Here is a 22,118-nt window from a genome sequence, read left to right as displayed (position 1 = left end):
TGGCTCAATCAAACATGGAAATGGACGACAAAAGTAGAGTTTCAACATTCAGCATGTGAGAATAACTTCAGAAATTCACAATTCTTGTAGTATTGCATTCTTCTTATGTACAGTTATAGGTTTTGTTAGGGTATTTGAAATTCATTGTGTCAGTTGAGATATAGATGGATTGCGGACAAATTTTAGAATCATTGCATGGAAGCTAGGTATAAGGTACTTGTTCGGTAGAAAGGTATTGATGAATGCCATGAGAAGGTCTCGTTTAATTGTGTAAAAGGTAGTCTTTGCCAAATTGCTTTGTATTTCTCGCTCACCCTCACACACCACCGTGCGGTCCCATGGCTCGGACACGACTCTCCCTCTTCCCTATCCGGCGCGCCGGCATGGCCCCGAAACTGGGACGAACGGCCGCCGGGACCGCTCCGACACCAGATGTGCCCTCCGTCCACACCGGAGGGGACGGGGCAGACGGCGGCCGGCCGACGCTCCCCGCGGCGCCGAGGCGACAGCCTCCAAAACCCAACTCTCACACTACACCTTCCCCTGATTCTCAAGAATCAACCACTGAAATTTTAACACAAACACGCACACGACCAGCCAAGCAATCCTAAGAGCCATTCTCTTAAACGCTCCTAATCAGCACGCATAATGTCCACGTGCCTTCCCCAATCATTTAAGAATCTTTTTTACGTGCAGCGCCCGGCATGAAGAAATGCGCTTGGCCAGGCTCACCAATTTTGTCACGGACCACAGATGCCACGAAACTACCAGCTCTCTCATTCAACCACTTGCCCTCTCCTGTCCATCAACGGCACACACAAAATCAATTGGTCACCTTAAATCAAATGCACACACGGACCACAGATGCCACGAAACTACCAGCTCTCTCATTCAACCACTTGCCCTCTCCTGTCCATCAAAGGCGCACACAAAATCAATTGGTCACCTCAAATCAAATACACACAAAAACCACGAGCTCACAAACAATCCGACACTTATTCTAAAAAGTCCCGGTCACTGCCACCACACTCCTGTGGAATTTCTAGTGCAGTGCCGGCGACTGCCACCACACGGCTCCTGTGGAATTTCTAGTGCAGTGCCGGCGACTGCCACCACACGGCCCTCCTGTGGAATTTCCAGTGCAGTGCCGGCGAATGCCACCACACGGCCCTCCTGTGGAATTTTCAGTGCAGTCCCGGCAACTGCCATCACCTCCACAGCCCACCGGCTGCCACCACCTCCACAGCCCCACCGGCTGTCACTTCCACAGCCACACCGGCTGTCACTTCCACAGCTCCACCGGCTGCCAATCCCACAGCCCCACCGGCTGCCGCTCCTCCACAGCCCCACCGGCTGCCGCTCCTCCACAGCCCCACCGGCTGTCACCTTCACCGCTGCGAGCATCACTCGCCAACACGTTCACTGCGAGCACCACTCGCCATCACCCTCACTGCGAGCATCACTCGCCAGCGCACTCACTGCGAGCATCACTCGCCAGCACCCTCACTGCGAGCATCACTCGCCAGAGCATTGTACAGAGCGGCCCAGCCGCTCAGTGTCCAGTTGTCCAGCGGCACTAGGTTCTTCTGCCGGTCGCAGTCCACCTGGCCGTATCTGCCGATCCTCCCGGCCGGCTGTATCCTCCAACGGGCCAGTCCAGCAGCAGCCACCGGGACAGACGAGGTGACGGGCGGGGTCCACGGCAGACGCCACGGCTCCTGGGCGACCCCTGCTTCTCACTGCCTCGACAGCTCCGTTGCAAGTCGTTGCAAGCGGTGCCGATCACTGCCGCGTCACTGCACCATCGCTCTCTTCAGGCATGTTGCCGAAATAGCTTGTAAAAGGTAGTCTTTGCCAAATTGCTTTGTATTTCTCGCTCACCCTCACACACCACCGTGCGGTCCCATGGCTCGGACACGACTCTCCCTCTTCCCTATCCGGCGCGCCGGCATGGCCCCGAAACTGGGACGAACGGCCGCCGGGACCGCTCCGACACCAGATGTGCCCTCCGTCCACACCGGAGGGGACGGGGCAGACGGCGGCCGGCCGACGCTCCCCGCGGCGCCGAGGCGACAGCCTCCAAAACCCAACTCTCACACTACAAATTGCGTCAAAAAGTCTGACTTTTGTTGGCTTCAGGAGCAGTAGAAACCTTATTACAAGGCATATCGTTATATTCTTCATGTAAAATCAAACGTTTCGTCTCTGAACAAAGACATCATCAGTGAAGTTACACACAACAGTACATATTGTGAGAAAATAAGCAATCAGGCGACATAACAAGAGCAACACAGTATCGCACATAAAATCATGCATATCATAAACGTTTCATGTTTCATCAAGGACCCCTAGGTAACGATATCTAATTTATACGCCGACAACTTATCATTGATGGAAGGCCTAGACTTGAATATGTGAAGCGATTCCAGAATTCTTAAATTAAAGTTTGAACGTTTTTTGTCAATGATCTTAAAATCGTTCAACGAAAATGGTACGTCGCATGCCAATGAATGGTCTCTAACAGAAGAGGCTACAGGAGAGGTAAGAAAATTTCCCGTTCTGTCCGACTTGCCCTGATGCTGGCACACTCTGCTATAAAGGCGCACATAGGTCGAGCCTATGTATGTCCCCTCACACGAGGGGCAACTGAACTGATAAACTATAGCAGAGCGGCATGCTTTCGGGATCACGTCTTTAAACGAGAAAAGAGAGCCTATGCTGCGGGTGTTGCGGAGAATGATCTTGGGGTTCAGGTTGGGATAAAACATTTTTAGAGTGGACTCTACCTCAGATCTTAGTTTGTTTGATTGTTTTCCAAAAAAAGGTAGCACAAAGTACCTGTCTAGCTTGGGTACCTGGAACATAGTAGGACTTTTTGAAAACTCCTTCTTCAAAAACCTGTGAATGGCGGTCTCTACAAGTGTTTTTGGGAATCCATTGTCTCTAAAATATTTGTAAAGGAAGTTCAGCTCATGGTGGAAATAGTGGTAAGTTGAACTAAGGTTATAAGCACGATAAATAGCAGAGCTAATAATGGCCTTCTTGATTGAACTCGGTATGAAGCTAAAGAAGCTCAAACCAAGACCAGTGAAAGTTGGTTTCCGGTAAACTGAAGTTGTTAACTCAGTACCAGACCGTTCGACCTTAACATCCAGAAAAGGGAGCGAGCCATTAAATTCCATTTCTTTAGTGAACTTTATTTTTGGGTGCTGACTGTTCAGAAAGTTGAGAAACCGATCTACATGTGAAACGTCGTTAAAAATGAGAAAACAGTCATCCACAAATCTTTTGTAATAGGTCGGCTTGATGTAATAGAGATGGCTTGATTCATGCCCTCGAGAGTTTCGCCCTATGCAAGTGTGCACTATGCAAAGCACAGGATTGTACCCTGATTATTTGAATATTTTGATAACTCCACAGTCAACAGTCAGGAGTAATTATTGAATATCACATTTATTATACATCACTTGTCAAACAAGAGCATGATGACACACATTTTGACAAGCAATCATGGTAGTATTTCAATAAGTTGGACAGTCATCTCCCTGGGCGTCATTTTTCCAGGAAGGTACCTCTGCACTCTGCAGGTGTTGTGGTAGGCTAGGTTGAACTGGGTCAAGTTAGGCGAAGTAAGGTGGTTAGGACCCGGTCGGACCGTAAGGCCTGGTCAGGTTGATTTTAATCTTTCATTCTAATTTGACATAACCTATTACCTATGTTTTTGCTCCAGCCTGAATTTCATAAGGTTATGAGTTAACCCATTTACGCCCTTCGTTGCGTTTTCGCAACGCAAGCAAGCGTCGACGTGATCGAAGCTTGAGAAGTGTGTAAAAGAGACTAACCGATGAGACAAGTTTCAGTGTGTGTAGCATGGTTGTGCGCATGATACTACGCAGTTACAAGTCTGTGCGGCCGGTAAGTTACTGCCTAGAGCTCCCAGAGGGAAGTCGAAGGTTTTGTGAGTGATGACGTCACGAAAACCAAGATAAGTAGGCTAAGTGCTGAATAATATCGTAATGAAAATTGTGTAAACATATTCTGCAGAGTCCCTACAATAGCGTAGATATGCATTTTGTTAAGAAATAATGCTACAAAAAGGATTTGTGACTATTTTCAAATATGACTACGGTCGCGTTGCGGGAACGCAACGAAGGGCACATCGGAAAGACAGCGGTGGTGCGAAAACGCAACGATGGGCACATTGGCAGGGTAGCGGAAGTATGAATATCAACAGTAGACTTCACTCGTGATACGCTGTGAGTTCTCTCTTTCTCTCCCCCATCTTCCTCCCTCTCCTCCTCGTTCCCCCCTCTCTCCCCCCTCTCTCTCTCTCTCTTTCTCTCTCTCTTTCTTTCTCTCTCTCATTTTGTAGCCATGAGGCTGTAGCGGCGAAACATCTTCAATTAAGGGGGGGAGCACTGCTGACTTTTGGTCTCATTCTTTCCATTTCCATTTCCATGCAACGCCTATCGGGATAATGTTAAAATGGCAAAATCAAGGGGGGCACGGTGCACCGGTGCCCCCTCCCCCCGCTCCGCCGCCTATGCCATGAGGGACGTATATACAGGGTGTTTCACTAAAAGTGTCAAAAAGTAAATGCCTATTAAAGATATATAGAATATGCAAATCACGTGTCTGCGCACGTGGCTTTGTTGCAAATTTTTGGACATTTATTATTTATCCATTTAAGATATATTTTACACTCATACGGAGCGAGGGCAGGAGGCCAAAGTTACTAGTCATTTTTTCCTTATGCAGAACAAGAACAGGTTATTTACACCGCAACAGGAGGGATGAATTACACTTATGTACATTTGGTGTCATCAGAAACATTGAAACCGTATGCCGACTTTTCAGGAAACTTTTTACTCTCTCACCTCGCTACGTTCCAGATTATAAAAGTTTCAAAGGGCTTGTTGAGAGGTTTAAAAGGGTTCCTTCGATGCCGGTTCCAGTCCAAAAAAGGCGGGGTTTCCCCCACCTCTCGGCGGAAACCGTTGAGAAGGTCAGGGTCTTTTTGAGGGCCTTTGAAGATAACAAGAAGCTAATTCCAACATCAGAAATAGCCAGGGCCTTACAAGTTATTAAAATCAACCACTGTAACGGCTGTAGCCACCAGGAATTGACTGGACCAGAAGCTCCTGGGCCGAATAATCAGCTGCCTCGCCGCCCGCCCCTGGCCAGCGCGAAGCCCCGATCTGTCACCGCTAAGCCTCTGGTTTGGTCAGTGACTCAGTAGCTCTCGCAGAGCTGAGGAAGACTCAAGTCGCATCACTTCGGGAGCTGAAGAGCACAATTCAAGGCTTTGCCGACAGTCTGGACGCTGAGGATGAAAACGGGCTGTGAGGCACCTCCGGACACGTGCCGAAACGGTGCATCAAAAGAAGGGGCAGATGTGTGAAATAGGTTTGAGTGACGGTGATATCGTTTTTGTATATTCAAATGTCCAACAATTGCGGATGAAATGATATGCAAATTTCCTTAGAAAACATTGTTATTATGTGCATTATGACCTTTTACTTTTTGACACTTTTAGTGAAACACCCTGTAGGTATGTTTAGTGCAAGGTGCGTTCGCACGTAAAATGTTGCGACACATTTCATATTTGCTGGCTCAAACAGCCACAAACACTCCTTTCTTTTTCTCTCGCAGATTTTCGGCCTCGGGCTGTTCGTTCACTAAGCAATGTGTTCCCATGCATCTGAAAATCGCATGGTAGGAAAAGGACCCATGCATCAAACGGTCAGCGATGCTAACGGAGCTGAGAGATAATTAGGTCCTTTGGAAATTGGATCTACTATGTACATTGTGCATAAATAATGAATAACGGGGATGTATTCTGGTATCAGGCGACAGATAGGCATCGCCATTCTCTGGATAGAATCTGCTGACTACCAGCATTTACGTTAGAAAAGATAACTGAGGGTCGGCAAATAGTGGGATAGGCCCCCTCTGAGGGTAGCTGAGCCCTTCGGCAGGGGTAATGAGGGCGGACCCATGGGAAAATAATAATTTTTAGGATTCATAACTCGCATAGATTCATAAGCTGCTTGATGTGGATTATACGCCTGTTTTCTTACTTTGATAGGCTTTTTATCTAATCAGACCATTTTTAGAGCTAGCAGGATTATTGGAATTAGGGGAGACATTTGTCTGACCGGACACGGTCAATCGTAGAGTGGAGACTGAGCCCACCCAGTGGGCAGCCGCCACCCATGACCCACCCCCTTCCCCCCTCCCAAGCACTCACTGCACCCGGCTACAGGAGCGCTCCTATGTGAGCTGCCCGATTGCGATATACGTTGCCGGTCCAGCCCGGAACAGAGGGATGAGGCGTGTAGGAGGATTCAACTATCCTGAAGATGGAAAGGACGGATTGACGTCGAATCACCATTCTGTCCTGGCATTGTCTCGAGAAAGAGGTTACACGTGAAGGTCGCTGAGAGTGGGGCCATGAAAATTTTGGATTAGGTGTAAACATGATAAACTGGGAGTCGATTTGTTGTGATGCGCTACGCCTTACGCGGGTAATTTGTTAGAGCCGGATCGGTCCTTTTTTCTTTTTGCTGAGAGTTGGTACGACTAACCCGCAATGGAATTTAACTTTACTCCTAAGAGGGTGGTTAAAAATGATTGCGGATATACGCGCATACGAGAGGCACTGGTTTACTCCCAATCCTCCGTTTATAATTGTATTCAGTGTGCACTGTGCAGGGTCTGATAGGTGGAGGTAATGGATCTGTCTAGCTTCCAAAAAGAAAGCATCACCCTGGATACGTGTCGACCACAACTTTAAATGAACAGCAATGGACAACGTAAATGGTTGATAATGACCGTGTTGCCATCTCCCCGTTCGCGAATCATGAAGTTATGCTTCCTCACTGAGGCTCTTAGGCGGGTTATAGAGCATGACGGATGTGGGTTCCGCATTTTCAAGCAATAGTTGTCAACAGTTGATTGATGTTTTGTCAAAATATATTAGCATATACGGCAGTTCAGTGTACTTTATGTCCGTCTGATGTGCCCGTCGTTGCGTTTTCGCAACGCTGATGGCGCCCGGTGTGCCCTTCGTTGCGATTTCGCAACGCATGTTTTTTACGTTTTTCTCGAGAAACTTTTGCTGCAGGCAAAAATTATTTTCGATTCCATACAAGGCCCTGGTAGGAGCATAACATATTTTGATTTCGTCGATTTTCATGATGGTCAATATTCCTGGGCATAAATGGGTTAATTTTGCTTTGTTTTTATCTGTCTTGTTTTGTGTTTTTGTCCCTTATATTTTGTCCCATAGGCAAGGGTGGAGCTTTTCCAGGGAAGGGAAGGTGGTGGAGCATGATTGGAGGCGCTCAACCAGACGGCATAGGAGGGCACGGTTTCTGAACGCGCACTGATGCCTGATTCAAGCCACGCTGTCTTCATGCGTGGCGGCGCGCTAAAAGAACGGGAAAGTCCCTAAAAGTCCCTAAAAGAACGGGAAGTGATGCCGATAGAACCTTCAATCATTCTGGGCTAACGCTTATGACTTGGAAAAAGTCGCGATCCCAATTCAATCGAAAACCTGTGGGCTCTTGTTCAGCAGGAGGTGTATGAAGAGCCACCCGCCATAAGCACTGCTCAACCGCAGGCACAGGTCTAGACGGCGTTGGTCCGCATCAAAGCCAGTGTGCTGGAGAATCCATTGGCTGAAATGCTCCAGAACATTCGCCACTGTGTGGGTTCCTCATTTCCTCTCTGACTGTCCTTTGAAACCACTCCAAAGATATGCAGAAACCAACGAGGTGAGTAAACTGTGTTTTTATGAAAGGTGACTACAAGCTCAGTTAAAAGAAAAAGTACCAGATTGTTTTGCTTTTACAGCGGGAAGAAAGGTGTCTGGATAATTTCGTTACACCCGCTGTGATGTTCAAATGGTTGCTAAATTCGAAATCAGCTCCAAAAACTAGCCTAGAAACATGTAAAACTCGAAAAAGTGAACCGAGGTCATCAAAGGTCATTGAGCTGACCTGACCTTCCAGGTGACCTTAACACCCACTCTAATGCATGGGACCAGCATCATATCACATGTTTCAACGCTTGAAACCACGTGAAAACTGCAACCGCGCGGCTAATGCGAGCCGACATACGCCGAATCGCGATTCGGGCCAAACATGGTCTCGAGAAATAGGTCACAGGTCAAAGGTCATTTGGGTCAGGGTCATGAAATTTTCAGGGTAGGTGTAAAATTGATAAAAATCGGGGGTATTGAAAGTTTCGTCGCGATCGGACGGTTTTTACGCGAGTTACTCACGAAAAACCGATAAAGCGCACCCGAAAATGCAGAAATATGCATATGCGATATCCCATACTGCGAAAAAGGTGCATCATTTTCGAACGTCGCCGACAAATTGTAATTACCCTAAGCTCAGGCAGATTATGGTAGAAAATCCCCTAAGTGAAATACACTACGGCGGAAATAAAATACCCTACGGCGGAGCTCGGTTGCAATTTGTAAATACGCATTCGGCGTATGTCGGCTCGCATTAGCCGCGAGTTTGCAAGCTTTTCGTGGTTTCAAACGTTCAAGCACGTGATTTGGTGTTGCTCCCATGCAATAGGGTGGATGTCAAGGTCACCTGAAGGTCAGGTCAGGTCGTTGACCTTTGGTGACCTCGGTTCATTTTTTCGAGTTTTACATGTTTCTAGGCTAGTTTTTGGAGCTGAATTTGAATTTAGAAACCATTTAAACATTTACGAAGTAGTTTTGGTGCCTTTGTAACATGTTACGAAGCTGCCAGAGGCGGTTGACACGTACTACGAATACCCATCACGACCGCTATTGGTTGACCTGACCTGACCTGACCCGACCTGGTCTAAATGCTTAAAGACATCATCTGTGATCAAAACAAACACGATATTCGTGATCAGCACCCCGAAAAACTGCATAGCAGCCACACTTTACGACTTTCTAACAGGTCCCGATTTTCCCGACTCTTGGGTCATTGACCTGACCTGGAAGGTCAACCAATGACCTAGGACCTTAAAATTGGGTAGCATCGGCTTCCTCTCGTCACGGGCAACAGGCTTGTTTTTCCGCGAAGCTCGAGCTCGATCAGGGGCCAAACGGCAAGGGAGGGTCCAACACCCCCCCCCCCCCCCCCTACACGTTAGAAGCTGGCAAACGCCGCACACATGCGAGGGTTAAACTGTGTGCACTATTTCTATATTTGGCCGAAAAAGATGTACCTCTGGGCTAATATGTTGCGTCATCCTGTTCATTCAGGAGCCCGAAGGTGGCGCTGTAAGCCGACATAGGTGACGCGCAATGTGCTTACGAGGTCCAGAGAAACCACCTCATCAGATGGTCTCTGGTCATCCGTCATGGGTGCATGAAGCGCAATAAGTATCACCGAAAGATCACGCTGTTTTGGTACCCATTCTAAGAGGGTGGTCGGGGAACGCTCATTCTTAGATTGGAAGCAAAATGGAAGGTTGGAAGTAAAATATCCCACGCCCGCCTTTCAAGATAACAATTTGCCTTTGGAGGTTCCACCATGCCTTCTCGTCATCTGACTTCTGAGAAACCCACGCTGGCCTCAAAATACGTATAAGAGCACCATGATTGCCTCAGGTCTTCCCACACTGTCATTTATCCCCACAAATGAACACTTTTTAACCCTCGCCTGCACATGGGGGGGGGGTTGCCACCCCCCCCCCCCCCAGGCAGTCTTTCTGCTCTGCACTCAACATTTTCAGAGCTAGGAGGCTGATTTTTCGTATAGCTGCTCGTCTATCCTATTTTGATGTCCACTAAAAATTTCAAGTTTCTGTGATTTTTGGTTTCGGAGATATGACCTTGTTTTTCAGGTCATGTCATGACCCAAATGGCCAATTCTCAACATCTTGCGTTTGCCATGGGCCTTGTGAGCTTTTGACACCCTGATTTCGGCCTTTTTTGCCAGTCTTACCTCCCACCTATCATGGAACATGTTGTTCGATGATGTACAGGGGTCAAGGTCAGGGTCAAGGTCAACCTAGGTCATCTAAGATAATTGCGTTTTAGGCAAGCTGAATTTACTTTTTGTGAAGTTTTTTGACTGCATTTTTGGTAAAAGCTTCTCAGATCATGATTTCATGTGATATGGACCCAAAAACAATCGGTGCACACATCAGTATACACACAAACACACAGACATACAAACACATGTAATTGACCTTGACCTAATTTGACCTGAAATGACCTCAGCAGCAAAATTCTGGTCGGATAGTGTGACAAAGAGGTTCTAGCTGGCTTGGCACCAGAAAACAGCATCGTCATCGGTATTTGATAAGCAGCGCACTTGATATCCAACGGTGACCCAAAACAGCAACATTTTTTAGTTTGACCTGACCTGGAAGGTCAATGACTGACCTGAGAAGGTAAAACTGGGTATCATTGGATTTGTCTCTTCCCAAAGAATCTTTTTGGTCTTTACTGCTAAGCTCTATCTCCAACAGGAACGAAATGGCGCGGGGGGGGGGTGGCAACCACCCCCCACCCATGTGCGTTTTAGGATGGGAAAATGGCATGTGCGGCGAGGGTTAAACGGTGTAATTTCTGTATGCTTATTTTCCGTCCGATCGGGCACCATTCAGCAAACATCACATCCAATCACATAATGTGTCACGTTATTCAACAAAAGTCCATACGTTCATGCAATTCCATACAACTCCATGCAACATGCAATAACCGCACCAGCTAAAGATAGATAAATGAACTATTTCAAAAGCAATGTAATTCAAAAAATGCTTGAAGCAACCAAGGGAAATGCGAAATGCGTTTTTGAAATGCTCTAACGTGCCTACATTTCTATACGAGTGAAGTACATTCGTATACGAATAATTGTACTATAAAAATGGAAAACTATAGACCGGCTGTCATGTTGTCGACCGCAGCGCCTCTGAAAACTACCCCATCCATCCACCGGAGCACAAGATGTTTACCTTTTCACTGTCACCTTTCCTCTCTTTTTACAATGATTTGTTTCGTCTGATACCTATTTAAACGGCGATTCAAATGATCCTATCATTTTCATTTGTCTGGTGGTATGGGTGCTAAACGCGAAAGGCCGATCTACAACAATGAGCATCAAACATTGCAAACTGTTCAAGACATAAAGATCTTATGCATGTTACAGGCAATGTGGGGAATCAGACTGAGAGTGTGACTGACCCTCCGTTACGGACACCATTTCATTTAGGGAGACCTGACATCACTGAGTAAAAACGGTGGCATCGAATCAGAGACGGTGACATCAGGCTAAAGACGGTGACCTGGGGTGAGAGACACCGACATCCTACTAGAGACGCTGACATCGGACGATGGACGGTGGTCCAGGGCGGCACTAGTGGCGGTACACAAGTCTGGTGACCCGTGCTCATTAGACCGAATTAAACGGGTCATGAGAGCCGAGAGGCATGAGAGAAAACAATGAGAAATGCCAAATTTAGGATATGTACTTGGCGTGCTAATGCCCACACAGCTCATCCAGCTTGAAACATCGCGTCTAAAATATCCCGCTTTCTCGTAGTTATTTGTGTTTCGCTTGTCATCCGACGTAAAACATCCACCCGCCGCTAAGACAGCTCACTTCACCTCAGTGACAGCACGATTGTTTGATTCGTTTGCTACAAGATGCTGCTACACCAAAGTCCACTTTGTACGAGGGGCGGGTCAGCAGTGGGAGCCCGGCAGCCCTCGGTCTGCCCCTGTGTCAGAGCGGCGAGTCTTTGGTCTGTTCTCCGTGCCACCCGTCAGTCGCCGACACGGACAGGCCCGCCTACCCGACCGCGATGATCCGAGCCCACATGTGCGCCTCGCCAGCCGTATGATGACCGTAAAACACTTCTCCGGTAACCCGTCGTTTTTACCGCTGAACAAACAGGCCATCAACTCATTAGGCGTCACCGCCTTCACAGGCTAATTAGAGACACATCTCCAGCTTTCAGCAGCGCCTCGCACACGTCAAACAAATTCGGGGAGCCGCCAGTTGGGCCCTGTCGGGCGGCCATCTTGCGAGCAGGAGCTGCGTTCTGCCGTCTGAGCCGCCTTCTGATTGGTCTCTGCGACTCCGGACCACCCACACTCAGAAAACATGGCTGCACGGGCCCCTCGCCGCCGGCGACGCCCCAGGGCACGGCACTCAGCCCCTGTCGAGGTGCGCCAATGGACCCGACAGGAGGAGGCCGCGGGGAATTCGGCCACCCGGGCGATACGGGCCGGCGGCGGCACGACTCGACCGCCCCAAAGTCCTTCCTAATCCGAGACATCCTCGGGGACAGTGAGGATGACAGTGCGACAGAGTCAGTGAGCGCGGCTCGCGCAGTGCGCTCAGAGGACTTTAGGCGCGGTGTGGTGACTGATGGCACGTGCAGAAGCCCTGCACCGAGTCCCTCGGAGTCTCCGGCGCGCGGTGTTTCTGTGGAAGGCAGGCTCAGTGGTATTGGCGGTGCAGTGGGAAGTGCTGGACATGCCGCCAGTGTCCTGACCCTGCCGCCCGGCCTGGGTGGTGTGCTGGGAGGTGAAGGTGCCGTCCGTCTGCCGGTGTCCACCCGACAGGAGCGGCCGGCCGCTCCGGTCCAGTGGTTTCCCCGCGCGGAGCTGCCGGCGGGGCCGCTGCTCCCCTGGCCCGGACCGCTGCTGTGCGTCCCTCAGCTGTATCTGGAGAGGTGGCAGGGTCTGCTGCAGACCCGACTGCGCGACTGCCGGCCGCCGACTCCAACCGTCAGAACAGGTAAACCGCTACATCCATAGCGTCAGACCAGGTAGGTAACTGGTCCAAAGTAGCCCAGACTATAGGCAAAAGACTCACAGACGCTACAAGATCGAGAAGGCCCGCTTCTTCCTCCGCTTCAGGTAACCGACAAATCTCACACTCACCGGCCTGGACAATTCACCGAACACACCACGGGCTAATAAAGACACAACGCCATTAACAAAAGAAGTAAATAATCTTGAGACGGAATGCTCCCGGTCGGCTCAATCTTTGAGCCGAAAGGAACAGCAAAAGAAACACTCCGAAATAACTATGGTAGACGATGAAGATGAATATTAACCAATGTCTTTTCCTTGAAGCATCTGCTTATTTTGTGTTTACTCTGTTCTACGGTTTCGGTGGTCAATGTTGTTTGCAAAGATTGTGTGCCTTCTCTTTGATCCAACATTTGTAATAGGTAATAGCTGCACTCAAGTGTTCGAATGAGTGCGTTAAAAGGCGACTGCTCTGTCCCTCCTGTATCGATCTCTTCGCACTCCGCCTATTCACTGGCACATATCAGCTACACGAAGGTACGGAGCGGTAGATGGGAGCATTGAGGTAAGCAAATTGGAAAAGTCCAAACGGTGCCTAAAATCCATTTTGGGCCTGGAATAAGAGAGACCCAAACTCGAAAGCAGTGTAGTGGCTTTGGTTTGATGGATTTATTCTTCTTTTTTTTTAAAAGAAATTTTGTCCGAATGGATGAATGCTGAATGGGTGGCTATGGGCCCGGGTGCCCCGCTAAGCAGTGCTTGTTGTGAATGACACCACAGACCACGCCTTGCCCGCGCCCGGTTCACCGATGATACCGGTGACACCGGTTCCTTGTGCTTTGATAGAAAGCAAATTCAAAAGTTTGCCATGTTTATGCTAACATTTACACAAATATACCAAATTAATGTTATATCCCGAATGTGCGCTATTGATTCTGGTCGAAAGTGGCGGGAACGCTTTAATCAGTAGGTACAACAAATATCAAAGCATGACCGAAAAATGTCGAATCAAATATGCCGGAAATAAGCAAAATAAGAGTGACCGAAAGTAAGTTCCCTATGCGTAAATAACGTTAACATGAGATTCACACCGTTTGAATGGAACGATGTTATTCAGTCTTTTCCCTTGAGCTGAGCTCTGCACTGGCAGATACTGATTCGGCGGCCTAAATACCGACAGATGCCGAAATGTTCACTTCATAGTTAAAAAGACATTGAATGGGCATTACTAATTACGAGCGAGCGAGCGCAGCGAGCGAAGCGAAGTCTTTTCAATATAACGGAAAAATCTCAGTATGAGCGGCCCGGCCCGGCCCGGCCCGGCCCGGCCTGTAACGCTTTTGAGAGGCTTATATCTCAGCAACCGCTGGACCGAATGGCCTGCGGCCTTTTTTGCTGGGTAGCCCCATCCCTTCTACCCCGTAATTGACTACTTTTGATACATCTCAGTGACCGCGGTGGCACGTGCCACGTGAAAAGTCAAGGGTGTTCAAGCAGTTTTGCAAAAGTAATGATTTTGAGAGGCCCATATCTCAGCAGCGGCTTGAGCGATTGTCTTGCGGTCATTTTTATAGGGTAGCTGCATCCCTTCTACCAAAGGTCGGATACTCTTCATCTATGTCAGTGACCCCCACTGCACGTGCAAAATACAACAATAAGAGGTGCCAAATTTGTTCCCATTTCAGTAACTCGGTAATTACTGGGGCGATTTCGCTGAAACTTGGCATACAGGTATGGCACCCACCAGGGAATGCATTCCCATGTGTTGCGGTTAGGGTGCTACTGCACGTGCGCACGTGCAGGGGGCGTTTCCAGATCTCAAGAACGGCTGGGCCGATCGCGCTCAAATTTGGTACACGGTTGGGGACCGGTTAGTAGGGTGCCGTGCAAAAGTCAGTTTGGACCCCGTTTGCACGTGCGCACGTGCAGAATGCCGCTTCCAGATCTCAGGAACGGCTGGACCGATTGCGTTCAAATTTGGTACAACGCTAGCGACCGGTTAGAAGGGTGCTTTGCACAAGCCCGTTGGAAGTACCCTCTCGCCCTTCTGCACGTGCAGGGCTCACTATCTCGCTCGCTCGTTCTTCGCCCAAAAGGCGTTTTACTGGTTACTATTGTCAGGCTGCTTACAGAGATCAAAAGATAATAACTAGGCCTATCGGCCTTGTCGCTTCGTAAAGTGCACGCTGAAAAAGCGTTTTGAAGATCTTGCATTTTACCATGGCACGCAGTTGTAACGCTCTGCATACAGTTTTGCAGTTGCATAACTGTCCGAGATGCATTTTAAGTCGGCTTATCATTAGGTATCGTTCGGTATCGTTTGGGATACAAATGGGACTCTTAGATCTTCATAAAGAACATAATACATTTATTCAACAATAGATAAAGCATTTCCAAAATTTCATCACAAACATCTTAAAAAAGCTCAAAATACAGAATTTAGTAATTATAAGCAACTATCTGCAAAAAATCGCAGAAATGATGGTAAATTACTATCATCTCGACCAGGGCAGTGTCATTTAACGCGTCTAACTTAGGTTATTCAGTGTTCAGCCGCAATATGACCGGTTGCCCGCTCTCCTGCCGACAGCACTCTCCGTGTCCGGCTCAGGACCGGCCCCGCCCGACCCGGGGTCAGTTGGAGTACCTGTACCAGTGTACCTCCGTACCCGGCAGGAGGAGATAGGGGACAGGTGTACCGGCGGCCGACGCGGCCGGCGCAGTCGCACCGTATTCACAGGTGAGATATAATGGGAGCGGGAATGCAGTGGTCTGCGGGCTATGAAGTATGAAGTTTCATTGTTGGGGTGGGAACGCTGTGATTGGTAACACATCCCATCGTAATGCAAAGCTTGAACATTAGTAAATTTATATGTATGCATAACACAAATTTTCGGACGCATCTATAAAATGCCATGGCATCCAAAACTTTGACGGTCTACAAATTTGTGCATGGGCCTGGTCTGATCATGCGTAAAGAAGAATAATGACATTTCGGCAAAAACTTATTTCTTTTTCTAATGCCCACTCATTGAACAGCTTTTAGATATTCCTGTCGCCTCACCTACGCTCTGTATGACCCCCACACTGCCCCGTTCTGACACTCAGAGCCGCAGCTGCTGGGTCTGGAGCGTCGGTTTACCGCCCAGAAGTACCTCAGCACCACCGACCGCATGGAGCTGGCCCGATCACTGGCGCTCACTCAGATGCAGGTCAAAACCTGGTACCAGAACCGGCGCATGAAGTGGAAGAAACAGGTCAGTGGCGCATGCGATCGCTGATTTCGATGCGTTTTTAACGTGCTCAATTTACAAACATTAGCAAACTAACTAAATAATTGTGTTTCTATTTTATCGGCAGCATGTAAGTATTCACCACCATAACGCAGCCGGGGCGGCAGCAGCACCGTCTACTACGTCAGTGCTTCTTTGTTGTAAGGGCTATAAGATTTATAACTCGTGCTTATGAATTAGGTGCACTTACAGGCGTCAGTCGCCAAAGACGGCGCTGTCGATGATTCGCTACCGCGCTGACGGCGGTAGCGAAGGGAGGGGAGACGGTAGCGGCCGCGCTGGGGGTGGCGGCTCGTCTCGGCAGCCCGCCGTGTCGTTTTTGCGGCCCCCGTGTGTGTGTGTCGGTGCCGACACGGAGCCGACACGGGCGGCGATCACGGCCGATTAGCCGATGTGTCCCGCCGCTCGGCCCGTCAGTCGCTCAGCGCCCCCCGCTGTGGTCATTAGTGGCACCAGCTGGCTCCTGAAGCGCCGCTCCACAGCCGCCGCCGGCCGAGTCGCCGCGCCGGCTGCCTCCCCGGGCGGGCTCCCCGAGCTCCCCCACCTGATGTTTCATACCCCGCTGCTGCTTACCTAGCTGTGCGCCACCTCTCGGTGTTAAAGTGAGGTGACAGTGGGGAGGGGTGCGGAGATACACTAACGCATTAGCCTCGCAGCGGGGAAACACACACAGGTAAACACGGAACGGTGCGCCGTCGGACCACCTCACATACCGAGAGCTTCCGGTGGGCGCTTCCGGGCTAGGACTGAGGAAGACTGTTGCTTTTAAATGACGTCCGTATTTATTTCAACCCGAATGATCTCTTGAGAGATCGGTGAGTCTTTGACTTACGTTCATAGCCACTTCTCTAATTCGCTTCGCACAGATCGGTCCATCTTATCCGACAAACTGCCTACTAGCATTTTCTTTAGGGCAAGTGTAAACCCAACCAAACCAAACGAAACCAAACCAAACCAAGCGCTTAGCGTGTATGCTGTATGTAAAACGCCTTCATGGAGGCGTTTTCGTCCCACTCTAGATCGTGTTGTGTACCTTCGTACATAGATGTCACTAGTGTCCGCCGCCTGAAGGTATGCTGCGCCGCAAGGCACAACAGCGCGGCGCTATACGGCACCGTCTTTTTATATCTATTTATATCTATCAGCAGCAGTGATCGAACATATGGCGGCTGAGTGATGAGATCGTGACTTCGGTCGCCATTCGGGATTTACACATGTGTGGTTTAGGAATCACTTCGACCTTTGTTATACGAATAATTATTTGAAACAAGGATAACAATTCGTACACTGCATTGCAGCGAGAATGGTAGACGTAGAAGTCAGAACCACTTAAGACATCTTTGTCCCAACTCTCAGGTGATTTATATTCCAATTCATCTCCCTCGGTCGCCTGCGTCCCATCATCACGCACATCTGCGCCTCTTCCAAACCACTCCGCCTCGCTGTCGGCCGCTCTCGTGTTGTCGGGCGAAGCAGTCAAGGCCATCACCGCCCACCGCACTGTAATGTCCCGCCTCCGGCACTGCGAATAGCTGCTCAGACGGGACGCTGCACAGCAATCTGACGGACGATCTGTGTACGTGTGCGAGTGTGGACGGTTGGCTCCGGCTGGGACTTTGCGAAGACTCTGCTGGATGAATGCTCTTTGAAGCGGATAAACAGAACAAAAAGGAGACAAACCGGGAGATTTCAACTCGTGCGGTGTTCACCTACCGTGCGAAAATATTCACAAAGAATGTGAAATTATTTCGCAAACTTTATGTTCCGGAGTTATATCTATCGGTCAGTTCACATAGCATCTAACGTGTGCGTTCCCCGTTTTCCAACAGGTGCTACTAAAAGGAGAGCAGTCTCCCACGAAGCCCAAGGGTCGTCCAAAGAAGAACTCGGTACCATCTTTGGCCGACCTGCAGCGTTTGAGCGTCTCCGACCCAGCTGAACCTGCGGACAAACCCGAGACCGAGCCCGCTGTTGGAGCTGGAGCTGGGACAGGTCGAGGAACCGGGGCGGGGTCAGCAACAGATGCGTCAACAGTGGCAGTGACAGAGACAGTGGGTGGTGAGACAGGGGCGGCGGCAGGAGTTCAGTGTCTGCCGCAGCCACAGGACTGTCAGGTGTCCACCACACACCTCGAGGACAGGCTGGAGGCAGACACAGGTGATGAGTCGGATACGATGGTGACTGCAGACGACATGCATGACTGAGTTAGGAGTGTGCTGATTGTCCTCTTGTTAGTGTCTTGAAGTAGATGATATCTGAGCTGTATATTATTTCATGTTCCTTGGTCAGTGGTTGATGTTTATTATCTAGTCACGTCTATCCTGTCATGACTCATGTGTGACTGCTGCCTCCCTAAAAAAATGAAGATGCTTTAAATAATAAAAATGTATCACTTTTCCAACCCTTAACCATCCATGACTCCATTTCACGGTAAGACATCAGCGGACTACTCAGCCTCTCCTATACGAGTAGCTGTCGTCAGTTTTTGCTCCTTCACGCTCGCTCGGCCGGAGATGTCGGACGGACGGTTACGTTTCATGTCGCCCTTCCCCTTCCCTTCCGTCGCTGCCGGGGGTCTCGGTGGTGACGGGTGTCACCGACAGACACTCGGCCATGTTTCCTGACACCCCGACACAGACACTCGCGTGCCGCCAACCGTATCCGGAATCGCCCCCGTCCCATGTCGTCCCTACCGGTGAACATCTCCAGCTCACTGAAGACCGGAAGTCCGTGACGACAAATTCCAGTCCGTTTTAACTGCGGGCCATAAATGTCCCCAGAGCATGATGAGTCGAGAAGCGGCTACATGAATGGAAAAATACAGAACATTGAAAAACGGATGTGTCGAAAAAAAGGTGGGACGGAAGACGGTAATCCGTAGCATAATAAGCTCCCTGTGCTTTTACTTCGAAGCTAAAATGAACTAGGTATAACGGCCATAAAATAACTAAACCGTGTTGATCAAATAACATCAAATCATGACTTAGCGATTGTTTTATTGCACGTAATGGATCACTTACGGTCGTCGGTCAACACACACATCGCGCACCATCATTACATACTGAGCGCTATCACCCGTGCAGCCAACAGTCAACACTCTATACATCAAACATCAGCCGTCTCTCAGCCCAGCCGCCGTGTCTGCCATGTGCCGACATACCCCCGGTAACACAGACATGCCTCTCCAGCGCGCCTATCAGGGCGGACGCGGGCCCAACTGGTCCCAGTCAGCACGCGGTCGGTTCGTGGGCCGACCAGACGCGTCCCGGCCGTCCGGCGGCGTGTGGCGCGGCTCTGAAGCGGCTGAGACGGGCGGATTCCGGTCCGGGAGGACACTACAGAGGCCGGATTCCGGGGCGGAAGACACTACAGGACGGATTCCGGGACGGAAAGACGCTAAAAGGGGCGCCCGCCGCTCGACCCTGAGTACCCGGCCGGAGACGAAAAATGTGATGCCTGATGCCGAAGGTGCTTAAATTCTGCGTTAGGAATAAGACAGAAATAAAAAGGCCTAGGCTATAGAATCAAGTTCAAAGGGAGCGATAGGGCGATGAGCGCGCTTCGGTGATGGTGGAAAGGCCAAAACCGTATCTGTTGTTTGGGTGGCCATGGCTACAGACCTGCTGCAATAAACGGAGGAGGATTATCGTCTCGTCTTTGGCGTCACACTAATGGCTATGAGGTGGTTTGCACAATGATTGCCTTCCGGGAGCCGCCGGTGGCCGGTTGTGCAACAGATGTTCAGGGACACGAGAGCGGAGTTCCCGAAGCGGATAACGAAATGCAGATAAAGCGTATGGCGTAGTTTACCGAGACCGAGAACAGCTAAGTAAAATGTTGGGCTTAATTCATTCAGTGTCCACTTTTATGCGTATTGTTTGATGCAGCAATAACGTGTTTATTTGTTTGGCTCAACATACGGATAGTAAGTCTGCATTTCGGTACGCACTACAAGGATATTAGGTAATACGGCTTCTATAAATTCATCAACCAACGCAAAGTTAAAAAGAGGTTTCTGATGTCTGATTGTGCGTAGCATTGAACTGCTTTATCTCCTCGCCGCCTCGCAGCGATCATTTTAGTTACTTTGCTTCGTATAGACGTGTTCATGCTTCGTATAGACGTGTTCATGCTTTCTGACGCATTGTGTAGTACAAACTGTCCACCAAGTGTCTCTGTCGATGTATGTGATTATGCCGCGCACCACAAACGCGTATCGTTGTTAACCATCATCCCACGGGCCAAAACAGCGTCACAGTATCGCACGGGTCGTAACTGGCGTGCTTTTGATGCACAGGCATTCATTGCGGACTTACAGTCCACTGATTGGAATTGTGTCGTAAAAAGCAATGACTCATGCGACCAGCAATGGAGTTCTTTCTCTTCTGAAATGACGCGTATTTTGAATGTGCATGCCCCACTGCGTAGGTTTAAAGTAAATAACCCATCACCTCCCCCAGTATCTGATGAAACTCTGGATCTGATGAATCAAAGACGATTAGCAAAATCAACCGGTGACAATCTGACCTATAGGACTCTCAACGCTCAGGTTAAAAGGGCCATCAGAAGAGATGTAAGGGAAAGTATCAAACAAAAGGTTGACGAATCGTCACCTGCGGCACTATTTCATCACCTGAAACCAGTCATAGCGCCAAAACGTGGTCGCCGTGTTGAACCAGCCAATATCTCTTCAGACGAACTTAACAGTTATTTTACGTCGATCGGCACTCAAACCAGAGAGAAGGTGATGAGAGACTTTCGGAGTTCCGGAATGGAAAAACTCAACGTTCGCTTGCCTCGTGTTAACGCCGGTGCCCTCACGCTGACGCCTGTGACTTTAGATCATCTTAAAGCTGTTATATTCAGTATGCCAAACAAAAATTCCAGCATTGAAGGAGATGTGCCACTCAAAATTTTGAAGTTAAGTTTTGGAGTAGTAGGCAGATATTTGTTGCGCATAGTGAATACAAGCATAGTGACGGAAACTGTACCAGATGGATGGAAGAAGGCAGAGGTGCTACCCTTGCACAAAAGAAATGACCCCTCAGAAGCGGCGAATTTTAGACCCATAACCATTGTGAGTGTCATTTGTAAGATCATTGAAAAAATAGTTCACACCCAGGTGACTAGTTATCTGACTCAGCAACATTTATTCACCATCGATCAGCATGGCTTTATGCCAAATCATTCCACGGCAACGGCACTCGTATCAATGACTGACGAAATTTTGAAAGGTATGGACAATTCGGAAATTTCATTGCTAGCTCTTTTAGATTTAAGTCGGTGTTTTGATGTGGTCGATCATAGTACTATTCTTGAAAAATTGAGTCTCTTACAGATTAGGACAGGGTGGTTCAAGAGCTACCTCGAGGGACATACTCAGAGGGTAAGGATCGGCGACGAATTATCAGAACCCTTACCGATATCGGTGGGATGCTTCCAGGGCTCAACGTTAGGAAGTTTATTGTTTAATATTCTAAGCAATGACATCGCATGTCACATTCCGTCCTCTGTGAACGGTTTCCGAGTAACTTTAATCAGGTATGCGGATGATACTCAGCTAGCACTAACCGGGTCGAGACACAAAATTCGGGATATGCAGTGTGCTATGGAAGAAGTTTTAGGTATCTTGAGTAACTGGTTTATGCAAAACGGTATGATGGTTAATCCTAGTAAAACGGAACTGATGGTTTTCGGTGACAGACGGCAATTAGTCCAGTTAGATGAAGTTCCAAAAGTGTCATTCATGGGTGAAGTGGTGATGTCTACCGAGAGCGTGAGGAACTTAGGTGTGATAATGGACCCAAACCTGTCATGGGAGCGCCACGTGCAACATGTTGTTAACAAATGTTTTGACATTCTCATTGGAATCTCGCACGTTAAACATACTCTACCGGCTTCTGTTCTACCTCGTATCGTCGATTCTCTTGTACTTTCTCACATTCGATACTGTGCGCAGGTGTATGGTAGCTGTGGCAAAAATGTACTGACCGAACTACAAAAAATAGTCAACTTCGCAGCACGAGTTATTTCCGGTCGACGGAAATACGACCATGTTT

The 22,118-nt window shown here is 48.9% G+C and overlaps 1 protein-coding gene across 1 annotated transcript; it reads left to right on the top strand.

The window, feature by feature from the left end:
- The first annotated feature begins 12,181 nt into the window (after positions 1-12,181).
- Positions 12,182-19,265, top strand: LOC122386684 (homeobox protein BarH-like 1b). Its single transcript, XM_043376121.1, has 5 exons — positions 12,182-12,322; positions 12,671-12,749; positions 15,357-15,506; positions 15,875-16,023; positions 17,889-19,265. Exons 1-5 carry the CDS (start codon positions 12,182-12,184, stop codon positions 18,261-18,263), a joined length of 894 nt encoding a protein of 297 aa, XP_043232056.1. The 3' UTR covers positions 18,264-19,265.
- The last annotated feature ends 2,853 nt before the right edge of the window (positions 19,266-22,118 follow it).

The sequence above is a fragment of the Amphibalanus amphitrite genome, unplaced genomic scaffold (genome assembly GCF_019059575.1).
Source record: "Amphibalanus amphitrite isolate SeventyFive unplaced genomic scaffold, NRLGWU_Aamphi_draft 000016F_arrow, whole genome shotgun sequence".
Taxonomy (NCBI): Eukaryota; Metazoa; Arthropoda; class Thecostraca; order Balanomorpha; family Balanidae; genus Amphibalanus; species Amphibalanus amphitrite.
The sequence above is the reverse complement of the archived record's forward strand: the minus strand, read 5'-3'. Positions and strand labels throughout refer to the sequence as shown.

Excerpts from the sequence above, each read along its gene's own strand:
- LOC122386684 (XM_043376121.1), top strand. The coding sequence starts at position 12,182 with ATGGACCCGACAGGAGGAGGCCGCGGGGAATTCGGCCACCCGGGCGAT. Across the intron at positions 15,507-15,874 it reads CAGTCGCACCGTATTCACAG|AGCCGCAGCTGCTGGGTCTG; the intron begins GTGAGATATAAT and ends TCTGACACTCAG. Across the intron at positions 16,024-17,888 it reads GCATGAAGTGGAAGAAACAG|GTGCTACTAAAAGGAGAGCA; the intron begins GTCAGTGGCGCA and ends GTTTTCCAACAG.